General features: G+C 55.9%; 1 protein-coding gene across 1 annotated transcript in view; it reads left to right on the top strand.

Annotated features, from left to right (window-relative positions):
• Nucleotides 1-15: 15 nt before the first annotated feature.
• Nucleotides 16-20,083, top strand: part of CCDC85C (coiled-coil domain containing 85C) — a gene marked incomplete at its 5' end in the record, with an annotated part of 93,266 nt that continues 73,198 nt past the window's right edge. The window contains 2 exon segments of the mRNA XM_017857871.1: nt 16-94; nt 97-216. Of these exon segments, the coding sequence (XP_017713360.1) occupies nt 16-94; nt 97-216 (199 nt within the window).

The following is a 20,083-nucleotide window of genomic DNA, read 5'->3' as shown; positions in this document are numbered from 1 at the left end:
TGGCGCGCCCGGCGCGGGGCCCGCGACGTGGGCGACGGCAGCAGTACGTCCAGCGCGGGCAGCGGCGGCAGCCCGGACCACCACCACCATGTCCCACCCCGCTGCTGCCCCCTGGGCCGCACAAGGCCCCCGAAGGCAAGGCAGGAGCAACACGTCGGTCCCTGGACGACCTGTCGGCGCCGCCGCACCACCGCAGCATCCCCAACGGTCTGCACGGTAAGGACTACACGGGCCGGGCAGCGCGGGTCTCCCTGGCTGCAGCCCCTTCCCCAGGCTGCGGCGAGAGGAGGTGGTGGTCCCCGGCGGTCCCACTCGTGCGGCCGCCACTCCAGACTCCTCCTCCAGCTGTCATGGATTCTGGACCAGGGGATCCCGCACCCACCCGAAGTGGGGCTTTGGTCGGTTGTGGGCCGGTCCAGTGGTGGAGCGTCTTTCTGTCCAGCTCAGAACCTGCTGCCGGTCCGGTCCCAGGAAAGTTTCTAGCGGGTGTAGTTGCCAAAATTGGTGTCTGTCACTGCTGGGCTGGCGGTGGGCGCCTCATCCCAGCCTTGGAAATCCTTGCCTAGTAGCGGGAAGTTCTGAAAAGAAAAGGATACAAGGCCTCTTTGAGCGCAGGTGAATTTCCCCTCTTGCAGCAACAGGTGTCCTCCAAACCAAGCAGTGTCCACGTGTGTCCAGTGGCTGGAGTTCTGCAGTAGGGTGCGGGGATTGGGAGGGTGCACAGGCAGCTGCTTGAGACCCAGAGGCAGCTGGGAAGAGGCCTGGGGCTCAGAGCCTTTCTGGTTTGCTATAAATTCCGCCCTTCTAGTCCCGGGACCTTTCTCAGCCAAGACTCTAAGACTTTCCCGAGGGAGATGTATTTGGAACGGATTCTAGCTTTTCTCCTCTATCTCCGTTTCTTTGTCTGTAAAATGGAGATGATGACCTCTGCCTCGTGGGTTTGAGGTGGAGATAAACCTTCTGAAGGGATTTATAAACTGTTGGTCGCCTTATAGGAAGTGCCATGGTCATCCGTGACCAGGGTGTGGGTGGGAGGACCTTTGGCCTCTGTCAGCGCCTGTCTTCCACGCCCATGTTACTGCTGCGCCCAGTGCAGAGGGTGGCCCCAGCTTGGGACTGTGGGAGCCTGCAGCCTGCTCCCTCTCCCAGCCCCCTGCTCAGCCCTTCTGCTCCCTGCCGGCGGATCCAGGGCCTCCCTGTTCTTACACATTTTTTGGTTGCTTGGCTTCCAGTTCTGCTGGTAGTTACAACTGCCTGAACTTTTTGCCTGAAGGTGGAGAATGAACAGCCCTTTCTGGTTGCCTTTAAAGCCTTTCCTAATTCAGAGAAAGTGTGTCTAGGCCTGAAATAACTGCCCTCCCCAGGACCTCTCAGCCTGAGCTGGGGAGGGACGTTTTCTCCTTGGTTTGGTGGCCAAGTGGCCTCTGCAGGCGTGATGGGGTGGGGGCCGGGGTGGGAGAGATACCCATGGAGGTGGGGCGGGGGCAGTGCAGCATATTTTTCCTTTATTTACCATCCTGAGCCTGTGGGTTCAAGGCAGGACTGACTGGGTTTAGAGGGATATTTTGTTACTGATTAGCAATCTATGGCTACAACTCAGGTTTCTCTTTGTAACATTGTATCCACCCCCACCTCCCACCACAGGCTGCTTGAGGGCAGTGAGAGTAGTGCAAAGTTAGGTGGTTTAATTCGTTGGGGCTGTTTAGAGCACCTCAGCCCCTTTGACTTCGCCGTCCTGGGGAGCTTTTGAAGGGTCAGTTATCTGGGCCTCGGTTTCCCCAAGGGCAGTACAAAGGAGCAGACTGCTGCAGTCTCGTGGCTGGAAAATGAAATGTTTCTGGTTTTCAGCTGCGTCATCAATGACACTTGGCGAGAGTGCCTCTCTGCAGGACACTGGAGGGCTGGAGTGTTTAGAGCATACTTGCAGGAAAGTCTCTGTCATGTTTTGGGCAAGGAGATGCGGCCCGGGTCTGGCTCAGTGGGTCAGCTGCGAGAGTGAATAATACAGGAGTGGAGGACTAGGCTAGACCGAGTTTTCCACCCCACTGGGGACCACTGGGGACCAGTGGGGGGTTGAAGTATAGGGTTTCCCACAGAATCCATCCTCCCCCAAGTCCACTTAGCACAGGACTGCTGCAAATGTTGTGGCAGCAAACCTTTGCTCTGGGGTGAAATGAAAATTCAGCCTTATTATTACAAATTTCAGTTACAGATGGAATTATTATTGTGAAGTTTTGTCTCTTAAAGCCACGTGTGGCCTTGGGGTGTTGTCCCACTAATATAAACGGAATGCTTGGAAACCAGGAAAGGCCCTTCTCTTAGACACTGAGTTTTTCTTTCTTTCTCCCCCCCCCCCTTTTTTCAAGACAGGGTGTCACTCTGTCACCCAGGCTGGAGTGCAGTGGAACACTCATGGCTCACTACAGCCTCAACCTCCCAGGCTTAAGTGATCCTCCCAGCTCAGCCTCCCAAGTAGCTGTGATTAGAGGTGTGAGCCACCTCTCCTGGTGAAACTGGGTTTTTCTGTTCTGGGACTTGTAGCTTTAAATTGAACAAAGATTGGGCCTGAGCTGAGGGAGATGATGAATCTCTCTCTGGCTGGTGTCTAAAGTGGGGTCAGACCCCAGGCTTGCGCCTCATATGCTTGGTCTTTGCTTCTCCTCACAGGAACCCTGGGGAAGCAGTATTATCCCCATTTCACAGACAAGCAAGTCGAGGCTTAGAGGGGTTCCTAGCCTTGTCTGGGAAGGTGGCTGACATTGGAAGTACCTGTCCTGGGTGGGTTTGCTGCCATGATCATCTCCTGTTCAGGCCGTGGGTCTGAATCTGTTGTGCCCTTGGCCTGTTGTCGTGTTTGCTGTTACAATCAGGGGACACTGGTGACTCCCTATTCTTGATTCCTGACCCAGGTTTGCCCTCTTTCTCCCGTGCTGGGAAGCGTCACTTTCTTATCAGCGACCACTGAGCAGATGGCTGAACCCCATTACCCAGAGGCTCAGGTGTCTTGAGTTTGAATCTCAGCTCCTCCGTGTATATTGGGCAAGTTATTAACTGGCCAAGCCTCTCTGTGGTCCTCTTCTGTAAGGTGGACAGAACCCAGAGTACCCCATTATCCACACAAGGTTGAATGAGGTCAGGATCTACACACAGTAGGTTTCTCTTGTTGTTAGAGTCCTTGGGGCTCTCCCAGCACACCTTGTTTTCCTCTTCAAAAGTGCTTGCTGCTTAGACAGCTCACCTGAATGTTTGTGTCTGAGCTCTTGTGTGGCCGTGCTTGCTGATGAGCTGGTGAGGACAGTGGCCCTGCTCTCCTTTCTGGGGAGCTGGTGGCAGTTGCAGCCCTGCTGGGTGCCCTGGGAGGACTCTAGGGGCTGAGATGGGAGGTGGCCCATCTGTATGCAAGGCAGCCTTGGCTGAGGCTGGCCTGGCGGGCCTGCGTATTGTGTATGTACATGCAAATAGGCTTTTCTCCTTGGCTGCTTTATTTGTTTGTTTGTTTATTTATGTATTTATTTATTTTGAGACAGGGTCTCACTGGTCACCCAGGCTACAGTGCAATGGCACTACCATGGCTCGCTGCAACCCCAACCTCCTGGGCTCAAGTAATCCTCTTGCCTTGGCCTCTTGAAGCTGCCGGGATGATAGGCATGTGCTACCATGCCCAGATAATTTTTGAATTTTTTGTAGAGACAGGAACTCACTATGTTGCCCAGGCTGGTCTCGAACACCTGGGCTCAAGCAGTTCACCTGCCTTGGCCTCCCAAGGTGTTGGGATTACAGACATGAGCCACTGCACCTGGCTTTGGCTGGCTTTGGCTGCCTTTGGTAGAGGTCTGGTCTGGGCTGACTGGACTTGGGACTGGGGTGTGCTTTGCTGTAGTCCACTGTGGCACACTGAGGCAGGTAAACCCCAACCCCAGAAAGTCAGGTTCTCCTTCATGAACTGATAGAATTTTCAGACACAAGAATTTTCAGTTTTTTTCCCACCTGCCCCTCCGCCTGTCTCCTGTGCCCCACCACAGGCACCACGCCCCCTCCTGCCCATTCCCAGGCATTTCCTCCCCTCCCGATAACCTCCTCCTCCACAGTCCACTCCCCTTTAGCCAACCCGGAGGAACCAGGATTCTAGCAAGCCTGTGGATGAGCCCCACTTACCTTTTAAAGTTTGGATTAAAATTTTGAGCTTCTCAAAATGAGACAGGTTTGTTCTCCTGCTTGTGTTTTTGTTGGTTTAAGAGGGAGGATGGAACGGGGTGGTCTAGGCCTTTAAAAAAACAAGCACGCTAACTCTGAATAGGTCTTTTCTGTGCAGCAGCTCAGCTAATAAGGCTGCTTTTCCTAAACCCAGCTAGGCTGGGGAGCAAAGGTCAGTGAAGACAATGGGGTGGGTTAGATAAGCCTTTCCCCCTCCTCCTTCCCCAGCCTGTCCCAAGGGATCCATCAATGGCCTTGGGATTCTGTGCCTCAGAAAGGAGGGCTGGCCTTGAGAGGCTCCCAGGCAGGTGACCCAGGGGTGGCTAAGCTGTGCCCAGCGCTTCACAGTTTGTCACAGACAGCATCCCGGTCCCAATTCCATTCTGTTCAGAGCTTCCAAATGGTCCCAGGAGGGAGACCTCAGCATCTCCATATCTTAGATGGGGAAACCAGGGCTTGGAGTGGTGGTGCGGTCACTTGCTCTAGGTCCTGTGGGGCTGGTTAGGGGGCCTGGGATGCGTCTTCGGTTTCCTGTGTCAGAGTTCTGAGCCCATGGCCCTGTGCCTCTGCCCAGGGACTTCCAGGGGAGCGATGACCTCTGCCACAGAGACAGTGCACCCCCTCCCAGGATGCCAGGCCCTGGGCCTCATTCCTGTTTCCTTGTGTCTTGGCATGGAGGAGTGGGCTGAAGGCGGTGCAGGGCGGGCCACCTTTCCTGCGATGGCTGTGCCACCCCACCTCTTGGTTTCTCCTTCCCTCACTTCTCTGCACAAGGCTGGCTTACCACCACAGCAGTCGCCCCACCAGACCTCTTGCTCAGGCCTGGCCTGTGAGTTCCCAGGACCAGCACATGATACACAAGGAAATCAGTGGTTTGCTCCTAATCTGTTTTCCACCCATGGAGATTTTCCAATCCATGCTTGTTGCCTTCATTTGCGCAGAGAATTGGAAGTCTGTTAGGCAAGTTCCTGAGCCTCCACGGGCCTCTGTTTTCTCTTCTGCCAAGTAGGAAAATGTTACCAACCTTTGGGTTGAGGGAGGAGGGTGTAATGAGTGATATGTGTAGCCTCTGGGGGGTAGCAGCTCCTGCTGTGCGAAGGCCCCTTCTCCCACTGCAGTATTCGACACCAGGCATGCTGAGGGGCAGTGTAGCCCTCTGGGCAGTGCTCTGGCTCTGGGGTCAGAGAGCCCTGGGTGAATTTTGGCCTTGCTACCTGCTTTATGACTGTGGCAGCTTACTGAGCCTCTAAACCTCAGTTTCTTCATCTGTATCCTGAGGCTAATAATGTCTAGATCCTAGAACTGGGCCTTGAAGGATGGGTTCCATGTCCTTTCATTATTTCCTGGCCTCTGTGGATTCGCCTCCCCTGGATAGGAGTGGGAGATCCCCTGACACACGCTCGTGCCCAGTCTAGGGTCCTCATCTAGTTGCTGAGTCCTCATCTAGTTGAATGGAGGGGGCCAGCATTCCAGGCAGGAATAGGAATGGCCAAGGTCTGGAAGTGGGGTCTGGAGCATGGCATTGAGAACCTGGGGCCCGCAAGGTGGACCCAGGATGTGTGTGGGGAGATAACCCTTAGCGGGGTTAGTGCTGTGTGCACCCCCACAGGACAGACCCCAAAGTCCCAGCTTTTCAGACTTTAGCACCCACAAACAAGAGTGGCCCAGGTGGGCTGTGTTGCCTCTGGGCCTGGGGAGCGCTGTGTCAGGGGAGGTTGCATGGACACTGAGAAGGGGCATTCCTGAATCCACTGAGGATGGGGCTTGTGGACATCCCAGACAGCTCTGGGAATCTGGTTGAGAACTGTCGGAGGTGGGAGGGCAGGTCTGGTTGTCAAGAGCCGGGCGACAAGCGGGACTTGACCTCACAGGTGGTAATTTGCTCTTCAGGAGGAAGGGAAGCATCTGCGAACCTCACTGAGCATTTACTGCCTCTGAGGTCTGAGTGTTGGAGTCTGGCTTGTGGGGTGGTGGTTCTGGAGCATCACTCTGGTGACCACTGTAGTGTGGGCTGGGCTAGGGGAGCAGGGAGTGGAAGCTGAGGGCTTCCGTTGGGAGGAGGTCCTGGCCAGGAGAGAGGCCACAGGACAGAATCTTCTGTAGTTTCCAGACCTGGTGAGCCTGCTCCAAAGTCCTGCTCTCAGCTGCTGTCAGCCTTCTCATGACCTCTGACCTCTAGGGCAGGCGTCCTGAGCTCTTGGGCGGGGCTTAGGCAGGGCAGCGCCTGTGGGAGATGCTGCCACTCCCAGGTGGCTACTGTGCCCTACATCCCCAGCGCCGATGCTGCCTCCCGCTACTCCCACCCCTACGTCTAGGGTGGTTGGGACCAGCATTTGGGATCCAGGCAGGGACCGCTCTGGGGTTCAGAATTCTCATCTCCCTGCTACATAACAACAAGAGACCCGAGTAGCATCCCCCAAAGGCTTGGGGATAGAGGAACAAACTTGTCTGCTGTAGGGACCTGATGCTTTTTTGACCATAAAATGTCAGGAATGGTCCTCCTCCCCTAAGAAAGCACCCAGGATTGGTCACTCATACATCCCCTGTCTACACAGGCAGAGGGTTCTGGACAGGCCTGGAGCCGGGACACTGGGGGATGGGTGCCTGCTCTTCAGCAGCTCACCGCCGACCTCTAGCTCTCGGGGGGGCCGAGCAGAAAGATCAGGACTGTACTGACTGCCTGTACGTGTTCTTGGGTTTGCCTTATGTCTGCTGTTCAAACAGAGGCGTGGAGCGTGCTTCACTACAGTGGATGGCCCTGGGGAGGAGGTGAGCGTCTGAGTCCCTTTTTTTCTTCCTGATTCCTCAACAGCAGAGACATTCTGCCATTTCCTCAGTTCAGAGCTGGGCATTTTCCCTTCCCAGTTGTAATGTGGGGAGTGTCTTAGAGCCCATGTGCACATTTGCTGGCAGGTCTTCCCCTGTCTGCCCCTGGAAAAGCTCTTGAGTAGACTGTGTTTCTGCGGCTGATGGTATCTGAGAGTGGAGCAAATGCCAGGCCTGGGAGAGCCGGAAACCCCTGAGCAAACTTCACGGAGTCCTAAGGCATTAAGAGACTTGAGAAAGACAGGGGCCCAGCCCAGGGCCAGCCACGTGGGTGCTGGAGCCCTCCCTGCCCTCCTGGGGCCCTCTGTCATTGCTGTAGGTCCATCTGGGAGTTTATGAGCCTGGGACTCTGGTCCTCTTGACTCCCACTCTTGGCACAGAGTGGCAGGTTCTGAAAGTCTTTTGGATGGAACAAACGTGTGCCTGGCACTGTGCTGAGAGCAACTGGGTTTTCTCTCGCTCGCCTCCCACAACAGTTGCTAGTCCCCACTGGGGTCCCCGTTTCAGCTAAGGAACAGGCCCACGGTGGTGAGGCAAGTCACAGCAGAGGCAGGGTGGGGCCAGGCCAGGCCAGGGGCTCCCGTCCAGCTGACCCCGGAGCCTGTGCCAGCTGATTTGTCCCAGTTCCCCTGCCCTGTGGGTGTGATTATTCATCATGCCACTTTGCCTCGAGGAAGTGCCCAAGTTGGTCTCTTAACCTCTTCAGGTGTGCTGGGAGCTCAGAGGAGGGGTGGCTGAATTGGGAACTGAGATGGGTCTTGAAGATGGACTTAGTAAAGCAGAAGAGAGCAGGTGAGAAGAGAGACCAGGCTTTGCAGAAAGAACGGCTGAGCTGGGCAGATCACCTGAGGTCAGGAGTCCAAGACCAACCTGGCCAACATAGTGAAACCCCATCTCTACTACAAATACAAAAATTAACTGGGTGTACAGGCACGTGCCTGTAATGCCAGCTACTCAGTAGGCTGAGGCAGGAGAATCTTGTGAACCCGGGAGGCAGAGGTTGCAGTGAGCCATCACACTACTGCACTCCAGCCTGGGACACAGAGCAAGACTCATCTCAAAACAAAACAAACCAAAACCAAAACCAAATGAAACCAAAACAAAAAGAACCGAGCAAAGGTGTGTGGTGGGCATTCGCCTGCACCTTGGGTTCAGCTGGGGTGATGGATGAGTGGGGACCCAGGACAAGGGTTGGGGCAGTGAGCAGGGCCAGGACAGGTAGGGTCTCTGAAGCCTCTTCCACTGCCCCTGAAGTCGCTGGGTTGGGCTTTCCTTCAGGGTGTGGGCAGTTCCAGTTCTAACCTTTTCTGATGGACTTTCCAAGGGGACCCAGAGTTACCTGTTAGGAGTCCTGTTAGAAACTGGAAACTTTATAGCCTGTCCCCCTCTTTCTCCTGCTCCCCACCTGATAAATATGCAGACACATCACCTGCGGGGTCTGAGTGGCCTTGTCAGCTGACATGCCCCGTGCCTGGGGGGTCTTGGGAGATTACCATTGTTCTGTGGATTGGACAATCCAGACTGAACCAGCGGCTTCAGCCCACTTGAGACCCAACCATGTATAAGTCCCTTCCTCTCCCTGGGCTCTCATTTTCCTATCTGTAAAATGGGAAGCTTGGATGGGCTGAGCTGAGAGTCCCAGGGACCCTCATCTCCTCTGGCCCTTTGACTCAGAGCCACAAGGAAGGGGTGGCCTCCCCTGACCATCCTGCCTCCTGTCGGTCACTCTGTGGTCCTATGAGCCAGCTCTTTTATATTCCTGGGGATTTTCTTCCTATACCCTACAGCCTGGGTTTTATCTCCTGCCTGGTGGTTGGTCCTTGCCTTTGGGCAGGTGGGGATGGTGAGGCTGCCTGTGACCACATGGGTACCACTGTGGGAGCTAGAGATGGTGACCTGTCTAAACGCTGTTTGAGGCTGAGACCCTGGCCCAGCCTCCCCTCCTGCAGGGCCCCAGTGGAAGTACCTGCCTCCCCTATCTGATGGACTTAGTAATGGGTTTAGCGCAAGAGGAGAACGCCGAACTTCAATTCCTGGTGCAGGTTTGCTGGGGACAAGCCTGAGTGTTCCTGGACTCCAGGTTCCTCCGTTTGCTGTCCTGTCTCTCTCCCAGTCCAGAATGTTGTTGCAATGCACAGTCAGTGTTGGAGGGAGGAGTGAACAGTCCTGGAAGGACTGACCAGGTGCCAGATAGTGGTTGACCCACTTTGCCCACCTGTCTTTCTTTTCTCATTTGTACACTTGGCACCGAGTTAAATAAGTTACTCCCTGCTCCTGTCCCCTGCCCCCACCACCAGCAAAATCAAACCTCCCCAAGAAAGTGATGATTTGCACAACCCCACCTTCCCCATTTCCCCTGAATAATTACTAAAATATATACCTTTTGGCTTTTACCAGTGGTTCCTAACTATGGCTATATATTAGCTATCACTTAGAAAACTTTAAAAAATACCAGTGCCTGTGCCCAGCCCCAGAGATGGGCACAGTTGGTCCCGGTGTCATTGGAGGCTGTGAAGGCTCTGGAGTTCTGCTGGGTGGCCAGAGCCAGGATCCCAGAGAACAGCCATGGGCCCTGCCAGCAGGCCAGCTAGGGACAAGGTTGCGCCCACACTGGGCACCACAGAGCCTGGCCGGCCAGGGTTGGGAGGCCGGTGTCAGTTCATGTTAGCAGTGAGGGGTAAACGGCCCTGCCTATGTTGCCCCCTCGCTGACCTGTGCTGCACAGCCGCTGGGGAGATGGCTTTGGCGAGGCCGTGGAATGCCGTTTTGGGCCCTGGACGCACCCTGGCTTGCACCCCTACCTCCCTGCCCCAGGAGCTCGAATCAGCTGCCAGGCATCCCCATGGAGGCGGCTGCCTTCGCCACCCCCTTTTCGCGGGCTGGGCAGGTGAGGTAGAGGCCTTTCCAGGCTGTTTTGAAGGGGACAGAGGCAGGCAGGGCCGGTGGCACCAAAACGGCAGCTATGGAGAAAAGTCGACCCATTTCCAAAAATAGACCATCCACTGTCAGGGGAAGCATCTCTTTGTCTTCCCAAATCTGTCTTTCCGTTGGCTCCCAGGTTGTAAGGCAAGAAGGAGGCCCGCTCTTGTCTAGGAATCAGAGGCTCCCTTGAGCGTGGTGCTCCCCCGCCTGGCACAAGGGCCTGATTGTGTGGGGCCCTGAATGCTCCCGCCTGTCACGGTGCACGGCACCGGCCCGGCTCCCTAATGAGCCCGCTCTGGGAGTGGCCCTTTGTGGCAGGTTCCGGCCACATTGCCCGCGGCAGGGCTCTGTTTCCCGGCTGCTTAATATCCCTCAGCGGCTCTGGTGGGACAATGGGACACTCCCCCAACCCACCCACCCTTTCTCCAGAAAATTAAGAAGTGAGTTTCTCCCTCTTTCAGCACCTTCTGTCCTGGCTGGCAGGGGAAGGTTCCCCTCTTCTCCCCCTCGCCTTTGCCCAGTCCCTCCTGGGGGACCTCCCTCCGCTTCCGCCATTGTCTCCTTTCTCTTGTTCCTTTTTGGTCTGTCCTCTGGCTCCTTCCCCACAAACAGGCTCACGTTTCCTGGTCCAAAGCAACACAGAGCCCCTCCTGTCTACCGCTGTGCCCCTTGGCCTTCCTCCCTTCACCGGGGGATAAACCCTAGAGGCTGAGGCCACCTCCTTCCTTCTCCTTCCTTGGCTCTGGGCAATCCCAAACCCTGGGAATGGTGGCTCTGGTTCTGTCCAGCAGCCTCTTCTCATCTCAACTTCCTGATGGCATTTCATGTCCCCATGGGCTTGTTTTCTAGAATGGGGTGGTGTGCTGTTCACCTAGGACCTCCCTGAGCAACTTCTAGCACTCTCTCCAGCCCCTCCTGCCTGGGGGAAAACGTTGCCCTGGGCGGGCTGAGCAGTCTCTCCCTACCACTTGCTCCTGGCCTTGCAGCTCAGGTGTCCAGATGGCTACTGGTCACTATGCTATTCACCTTGTGTCTTCTGGGTTTGGTTTCCTCTCTCCCCTGCACTCCTGCTCCCCTGCCTAACCCCCAACCCATCACAGTCAAGGTTTCCTGGCTCTAACCCTGAGTGGTGTCTACTAGCCACATGTAGCTGCTTCAACTCACTTTTATTACTATTAAGTGACATGCAGCCACACCGACCCCCGCCTTCGCACGGGCTAGTACCATGCTGACCTCGAGATGAGGAAAATGCCACCATTGCGGGAATTCTGCTGGGCAGCACAGGGCTATCATCCCAGCTACTCAGGAGGCTGAGGCAGGAGAATCTCTTGAACTCAGGAGGTGGAGGTTGCCGTGAGCCGAGGTCATGCCACTACACTCCAGCCTGGGTGACAGAGTGAGACTCCATTTCAAAAAATAAAAGAAACCTGACACCTGAGCGTGGAGTCAGGGCTTCCTGCCACCTCCCCACCAGCTGCAGCACTTTACTACCCTGGCCCTGGAGTTGTGGCCCCAGGACAACTTGCCATGCAGAAGGCACATTGCAGGCCCTCAGGTGACCCCCCCGTCCTGCCCCCTGCACAGACTGAAATCCCGCCCTTCCTCTGAGGTGCAGGGCAGCCTTTGCAGGTGGCTGGGCTATAGGATGTGGGACCTGCAGCCCTCATGCACTCAGCATCTGTGGGAGCTGTGGGAGCCTCCGCAGCCCCAGGCCAGGCTCTTGGAGGATGTCCTGCGGCCATGGGTGCCAGGCCTGCCCATGTAGGAGAGGCTGGTAGCCTTGAGCGGGTGCATGTGGGGGTCCATATGTCTGGGCAGGAAACCTGAGCCCAGAGAGGGCTGCACAGCTCCAGGGGTCTCCCTGGCAGAGCCAAGCCAACTGGTTCCCAGCCGCCAGCACCTTGTTCTCGAAATGAGGCCACAAAGGATTCAGGATCAGAAAACAAAGAATGTGGCTTTTAAACTGGTGGGGTAGGGGCAGATTGGACACCGGCCAGTGAGGCATACTCGCCCGCCCCCCCCCACCAGGAGGCTGCAGACTGCCCTGGCCTTGTCATTAGGGCTTTGAGCTTTCTCCCCTCCTGCCCTCTGTGCTGCCTCGTCCCCTTGGCAGTGGCTGGGGCGGGCAGGTGCCTCTTGGGGTTAAATGAGCCGCTGTGTCCAGCTGCCGGCCATTACTCTGGCCGTCCCTGGCAGATGAGACCATTAGCACTGCAGCTGAGGCTCTGGCTCTGGGCTTGGCCCCTGTGCAGCCTCATGGTGCTCTCCTATGGTGACTCACCGAGCCTCTGGTGTGTTGGTCGGGGGTAGGGGGGTGTCAGGGTGACATCAGTGTGATTACAGCAGCAGAGCACACAGAGAGACTGGACCTGGGTCACACCGACCCCAGCCCAGCTCCCAACCTGTCCCATGCTAGGACTTGGCTGGGACACTTGCTTCATCCATAAACAGAGGCTTCCCCGACCTTGTTGGTTGGGAAGGTCACATGAAAGCCCCTTCTTTTTTTTTTTTTCTTTCTTTTTTTAAGCCACTAGACCACCAGGAAGAAAGACCTTTCCAAACTGCCTTATTCTGGAAATGCAATGGCAGTGTTGATGGTGGGGGGAGCCATGGCAGGCAAGGGGGTCTCTGATGTCAATGGCCCTGGAGGCCCCCGGTATCCCCGACAACCCATCAGGCCTCCCAGTCTCCTCCGGCTGCTCCTCTTTTGCTGAGCTATCCCTGTCAGCCAAGAGTTTCTGGTGAGCCTGCCACCAATGCCTCTGCCTGCTCCAGCTCTGCCCTGTCACATTCCTTCTACTGACAGATTGGATGGAACAGTGCAGGGAGTGTGGTCAGGAGGCCCTCGGGATGCTGCCTGCCCTCCTGCTGGTGCCCCCACCCTGAAGGGTGGTCCCCAAGACTGGGAGTTTGGAGGACCCCAGGAGGGGTCAGGAGGCCTTGGGATGTTGCTTACGCTTTTGCTGGCATCCCCACCCCAGGGCTACTCTGATCTGCAGAGACTCCAGTCCCTCTCCACTGAGTTCAAAGCTTGTCCCCCGTGAGTGCTGGTCTGCTGTGGGCAACACGATCTGCTCTGAAGTGTGTGGCGCGGAAATGTTGTGTGCACCCTGGATGAAAAAACCCCTCGTTTGGTGCAACCCAAGCTCTGAGCAGGAGGGAGGCTGAGGGAGAGCAGCCATCCCTGGGGTCTGCCCTCCTGCCTACAGCAAATGCACCGTGGGCGTGGCTGTGGTGGAGGGGGTCACTTGGGCTCTCGGAACCCCTGGGCGCAGGCAGCGGTATAGGCAGCAGCGTGATCCTCCTGGCTCTTGCTTTATTTTGGGGGTCATGACAGGAGGCAGATGCCTGGGTCAGCTCAGGGTCGCCCATGGCCCCATAGCAGCCCCTGCGGCCTCTCAGCAGCCTGTCCTCCTCTCTGCACTGGTCACATGGGCAGTGGCCTCTGCAACCCATCAGCCAGTGCATCCACAGACTCCTTAACCGGGACCTCTGAACCCCCAAAATGACTGTGCAGCCTTGCATTTTTCCTGGAATAGGGACCGCAGCTTTAATCAGAGCCCAAAGTGGTCCATGACTCAGGAAAGATGAAGAATTCAGGTAGGAGGGTTGGTGAGGCTCCTGCCTGAAGCCTTTAAAAAATAAAAATAGATCAACTGAATGCATGTTCGTGCTCGGGAAACTCCACGCAGAACACAAAGGCATAGAGTCGAGTAAAATCCAACAGCGTTCTGCGGGTGCCGGTTACCCTGGGCTCACAGCCGTCCTGGCTGCGTCTGTTGTCTGGCGGATCTGGGCCATGGCTCTGCGCTCATCCCTGCCTGCTCTCCTCAGCGCTCACTCTGTTGACGCTGCTTGGGCCTCTTTCCTGAAGCTGTTTTTGTTTATATGAGGGCTTTAGGGTTGGGTCGATGTTTTCATGCAAACATCTGCTTCCTGGACTTCTTCTTCCTGATTATTTTCTTTCTTCCTTAGTCTCTGACCAGTCTCCCCAGGCCTCCGTTTACCCATAGGTGAGGTGAAGCAGTTGGATCAGATCCATGGTGCTCGGAGACCCCGGAGGAACTTGGGGAAGCTCTAGGAGCCCAGGCCATCCTTTTTGTCAGCCTTGCCCGGGGCTCCTCCTAGCCTGGCCTCTTCTCTTCGTCTAGTAGAACGAGTACTTTTGGGGGCTTTTTTGGGTATTCCTGCTGCTTGGGGCTTTGAAGACCTGCGGTGGCCTGGTTTTTCACTGCAGGACCACCTTCCAAGTGCTTATCTGGGTGGGGAATGACCTGACCCCCAGACCAGAAAGGGCAGCCGGGGGACCCTTTTGCCATCGCCTGTGCGAGGCTTCCCTCCTCCCAGCTCGCTTCCTCAGGCCTCCTGGGCCAGCGCCATCGCCAGCAGGAGCAGAATAAAAATGGGAAAATCTCATTTTCTTTTGAATTACAACCTTGATCTCTCCTTCATACTCCCATACCAGGCCTCTGGTGACTTTTGGATGGGCCTGTGGGCTCCCTTTTCTCTGGGTAAATATACAGGCATTGACTGGCATTGGCATCTGGAAACGGCGGGCTTAGGAGCACCCAGGGGGGCCTGGGGTGAGGAGAAGGTGGTGTGTGCACAGGACTGGCCAGCCTGGCTGAAGCCACCCTGGGTGGGTGTCCTCACCAATGTTTGACTCAGAAAGGTGCTGGTGGACCACCATGCCAGCTGCATCCCAAGCAGGTTGAACTCGGCATTCCTTTGTAGTGGCAAAGGCTGCCCCGGGGTGACTCTTGTGTTCAGCTGAGATGCGTCTCCCCAGTCAGCCCTACCCGCCCCTTGTTGGTCTGCTGATTGGCAGCTGGAGGAAGTGGGGACGACAGACCCAGTGGGGAGTCCAGCCCAAGAGGCCTGTGCAGGCCTGGGGGTGTGGAAGGGGACTTGGGTGAGGGGTGGCAGGCACAGGTGAGCTGGGAGGGCCGAGGGGAGACCGGAGGGCGCTGGACTGGGGCTTGCCACATTCTCCACGAGGACAGGGACACAGAAGCTGGCCAGGAGGGCAGTGTGGCTCTGTTATTTGTGTAGCAGACATTTCTGTGGCTGGCTGTGATGTGAGGGCTCCAGGCTAGAGTGACCCCATGCCTGCTGCACCGTCTTACTCGGTGCCCGGGGATGAGCCTGTGGGAGAGGTAGAGTCAGCCCACCCACAGCGAGAGGGGCGCAGAGGTCCTCAGGCGCATGGCTGTGCGGGTGTTCTGCTCCAGGGTCCCTGCTTGGCCGGCCTGCCTCCTGAGATGCGTGGCTGCCCTCGGGTGCTCAGGCCTGTCTCCCATGCCAGGCCCATGGCCTTTCCCAGTTGAGAACAATGAGCCAGGCAGTGTGGCCCAGAAGTGGGTGAGTGACTGAACTTACGGAGGCGCTGTGAGGGACAGGGCTGACTGGGAGCCTTGGAAGGTCTTCGTCCCCTGTGAGGTAGACCCTTGACTTAGAGCTCTCTGGGGCCATCCCATAGGGGGATGGAATAAATCCATGTACACTGTTCTTGGTTTTTCTTTTCTTTCTAAACAAATCTCCCCCAGAGGCCTTAAATGAGACTTAGTTCTGACCATTAACTTCAGGCACTGAGCTATTTTTTGGTCATGAGGCTGTGAGGGCTTTAGCAGACAGTTAATTGCCCTGCAATGATGCTGGGGAAGGTCTTGGAGGGACAGGCCACAGTGACTCACCCTGCTCTGAACCCGGGATTCTCCCAAGTCAGGGGCTGCCTGGAATCATGTGCCAGCACCCTTTATCTCTGTCCTGAGATTTTATCCTTTTAATGCCCCACGGTTGTGTGATACCTCTGGCAGGCCTAGGGGGAATCTGGGAGGAAGAGGGAGGTCTCCTTGCAGAGGCTGCCCGGAACCTCAGGGTGGTGGGATGGGCCTTGAGGGGCTGTGGGCCTGACCAGGACCTTGGCTGTTGCTCTTTTGGGGTATCCCTCCCACTGTCACCCGCAGGAGCAAGCGGGCCCCCCGGTAGGAGGGCAGAGGCCTTCTTTGAGTGTGGGAGTGCTGCCCATGGCTGCGGGCTTGGCTGTGGTGCCCCAGCCCTGAGGCCGCCTGGTGGGATTTGGGTTGTGCCATAGGTAGGGCTTTCCTCTGGCTGGGGGACCCTGATGGACAGTGGCAGGCATAGGGTGGAAGGGGCAGCTGGTGGAACAGAGTGGCTGGCTGGGGATCCCCCGCCGACACATTGCTGCTGTCCATGTCTCCAGTGGCTCAGACAGGGAGAGGCTCATGTGTGGCAGTGATGAATCGGCATCTGGAAACAATGCCCTCATTAAAGAGGCTTCTTTCTAAAAATGGATGCGTTTATCATGAAAGGGCTTCAGGAGGAGGAACCCTCGGGGCTGCCTGAGTGTTGTAAACGTGCTCGTGGGAAGCGGAGCCCCTGAACCCATGGCATGTCACATGCACCCTGTCCATGCCCCCACCCTAGCATATTCTAGTGGGTTCCCTAGTATGGTGCTCAGACAAGTGCCCCTCACCACATGCCTCAGTTTCCCGCCTGGGGAGATGGACGTTTTGGTGATTTAGTGCCCCGGACCTTTTGCACCCCAGGCTGGGCCATCTTCAGCAGTGCCGCCACCTGTGAGGGGTGTTTGTGGCAGAGGGGATTGTGCCTCTAGTGCCTGCTGATGGCCACGTCCCCACCCCCCAGACTATGCCCTGCTTGCTGGTGCTTGGGAGACAGATGGGGCCTGGTGTCTCTGAGCTGGCCCTTCTGTGTGTGGGGAGGGGCAGGGGTGGAGTTCTCTGTGGGAGCCCTCTAGAAGGGTCAGGAGCCGGCCCTGGCCCCGTGTGGCCCTGCACTCGTGGTGGGACTTTGGCCAGGTGCCCCCTCCTTGGGACCTCATCTATAAGGGGCCCCTGAGCTCCCCTCCAGCCCTGCCTGATTCTGGGCCTCAGAGTCATGTGGGGTCATTGTTATTGCTTGGTCTGGGTGCTACCCAAGGCAGGGAAGGGCAACCTGGAAAGAAGGTCCTGCCCGGAAAGGGACAGCAGCTCTGTGTGGGAGGAGGAAGGAGGCCTGGGTGCCAGTGCTCCCGTGCCCCGGCCAGGGCCACCTTCTAGTTTCAGGCCTAAGGTCCAGGGAAGAAGGGTCTTGGACTTAACTTCCCTGCTGTGTTTGGCAAAGGGCTGGGACAGCCACACCACCTTGCTAAGTGGGCCCCGGGTAAGGAGGTCTTTAGTTACCTGGCTGGTGCCCCGAGGGTCTGTGCCACCTAAGGAGGCCCAGAGGGAGGGTCTTTGCATCTGAACTCTGGTCTGGTTGTGCATCCACCCATGTGATCTCAGACAAGGCTGCAGACCCACGTGCTGCACCTTTCTGTCTGTTAATGAGGTGTCCCAGGCATCCCATTGTGTGGGCTCTCGAGGATCAAACAAGATGGGTGTATGGTGACAACTATAGTAGTAGGAACAACAATAGCTAACAGTCACTCAGCACTTTCTTTTTATTTATTTATTTTTTTTGAGACGGAGTCTCGCTCTGTCGCCCAGGCTGGAGTGCAGTGGCCGGATCTCAGCTCACTGCAAGCTCCGCCTCCCGGGTTTACGCCATTCTCCTGCCTCAGCCTCCCGAGTAGCTGGGACTACAAGCGCCCGCCACCTCGCCCGGCTGTTTTTTTTTTATATATTTTTAATAGAGACGGGGTTTCACCGGGTTAGCCAGGATGGTCTCGATCTCCTGACCTTGTGATCCGCCCGTCTCGGCCTCCCAGAGTGCTGGGATTACAGGCTTGAGCCACCGCGCCCGGCCCACTCAGCACTTTCTACACAGTCACTCATTTGACTTTTGCAGGGCAAAGACACTTATGTTCCCCATTTGAGTAAAGAGCAAATTGAGGTGCAGAGATGTGAAGTCACTTGCCCAAGGTCCCAGTGGAGAAAGCGGCAGAGCTGGGGTTTGACCCCAGCAGTCTGACTCTGGGGTCCCCACACCTGACACCTGCCCACACCACCTTTCTGTGTTCTGTCCACATAAAAGCAGAGTTTCCCCATCAGTAACTTTTTCTTCTTCCCGAACTATTTCCTGTTTATTGTAGGAAATTTAGAAAAATAACTACCTGTGACCCCAGCACCCAGATAGTCTCTGCGTACCACTGTGAGTGTGGCCCACAGTGACAGTGTTATTGGTTATTGGCATGTGTCCTCACTTCCCATGGGAGGACTGAACAGGTGTAGTATGGAGGCAGTTCTTTTTGGGGGTGGAGGGGGACAGGGTCTCGCTCTGTGGCCCAGGCTGGAGTGTAGTTGCCCAATCTTTTTTTTTTTTGAGATGGAGTCTCGCTCTGTTGCCCAGGCTGGAGTGCAATGGTGTGATCTCGGCTCACTGCAAGCTCCGCCTCCCGGGTTCACACCATTCTCCTGCTTCAGCCTCCCGAGTAGCTGGGACCACAGGTGCCCACCACCACGGCTGGCTAATTTTTTTTTGTCTTTTTTAGTAGAGACAGGATTTCACTGTGTTAGCCAGGATGCTCTCGATCTCCTGACCTCGTGATTGGCCCGCCTTGACCTCCCAAAGTGCTGGGATTACAGGTGTGAGCCACCGTGCCCGGCCCAGTTTCCCAATCTTAGCTCACTGCAGCCTCTATCTTCCTGGCTCAAGAGATCCTTCTGCCTCAGCCTCCCGAGTGTCTGGGACTGCAGGTGTGTGCCACCATGCCTGGCCAATTTAAAACAAATGTTTCTCTGTAGAGACAAGGTCTTGCTGTGTTGCCCAGGCTGGTCTCAAATTCTTGAGCTCAAGCCATTCTCCTGCCTTAGCCTCCCGAAGTGCTGCGATTACAGCGTCCACTGCGCCCAGCCCCAAAGCAGTTCTTATTTGGAGTGTGATTTTTTTTTTCCGCCTCTGTGGGCAGTGGGGCCGTTATGTGGACTTGAAAGTTGAGCACTGGTAGGAAAACTTACTCTGGCTGCAAAGCCATGCAGGATTTACATTTCAGTGTCCGCCATGTGATAGATTTCTTCTTGTGCACTGTACACCCCTGCGTGAGTTCTGTCTTCCTAATGTATCCTGAGATTCCCCTGAGCAGAGCTCAGGGAGGCTAGAACCTCTGCTGAGGTGACATGACACATAAACCCCACCAGGCTTGGGGAGCAAGGCAGCCCCCTTATTTATCTGGTCTCTGTGCGAGGGAGAGCATGTGGTGATGGTGTGGCAAGGATGCTTGTGTGCTCCGGGTGGCCTGCTGGACAAGCATCCTGCCTGGATGGGGGCAGGAGTACCTCCCAGCTGCTATCTCACCAGGTCCTTGGACTGCTGACTCCACTCCCCACCACCACGTGATTTATCGCTGGTGGAGGTGCAGAGGATCAACGGCCCCTAAGTAATCCATTGCTCATTGTGGGAACGCTCAGAAGACACTGTGATGTTCAAAATTATGATTTAAAAATCATCTCTAATCCTACCCTCACAAGAAGCTGCAAAAGTAAGTCAGGCATGGTTATGTGTACCTGTAGTCCCAGCCACTTGGGAGGCTAAGGCGGGAGGATTACTTGATCCTAGGAAGTTGGAGGCCAGCCTGAACAACATAGTGAGCCCCACTTCTCTAAAAAGAAGAAAAAAAGTTGCAAAAGTAGTGCAAAGGGCTCCTGTGTACCCTTCCCCAGCTTCCCCAGTGGTGACATCTCACGTAAGGAGTACATTATCACAGCCAGGACCATGACAGTGACACAGCGCAGCCTAGACTGCAAACCTGAGCTCAGATTGCACCTGCCTGTTACATGCACTCATTTCTCTGTGTGTACAGTGTTTTATGAGATTTTATCACAGGTGTATGTTAGTTATATACACTTTTTTTTTTTGACAGAGCCTCGCTTTGTCTCCCAGGCTGGAGTGCAGTGATGCAATCTTGGCTCACTGCAACCTCTGCTTCCTGGGTTCAAGCGATTCTCCTGCCTCAGCCTCCCAAGTAACTGGGACTACAGGCGCCTGCCATTATGCCTGGATAATTTTTGTATTCTTTTAGTAGAGACGGGGTTTCACCTTATTGGCCAGGCTAGTTTCAATCTTCTGACCTTGTGATCCACCCACTCAGTCTCCCAAAGTGTTGGGATAGCAGGCGTGAGCCACTGCGCCCAGCACTTTTTTTGTTTGTTTTTGGAGAAGGAGTTTTGCTCTTGTTGCC

The sequence above is a fragment of the Rhinopithecus bieti genome, unplaced genomic scaffold (assembly GCF_001698545.2).
Source record: "Rhinopithecus bieti isolate Rb0 unplaced genomic scaffold, ASM169854v2 scaffold_41913, whole genome shotgun sequence".
In the NCBI taxonomy this organism is placed as follows: domain Eukaryota; kingdom Metazoa; phylum Chordata; class Mammalia; order Primates; family Cercopithecidae; genus Rhinopithecus; species Rhinopithecus bieti.
The sequence above is the reverse complement of the archived record's forward strand: the minus strand, read 5'-3'. Positions and strand labels throughout refer to the sequence as shown.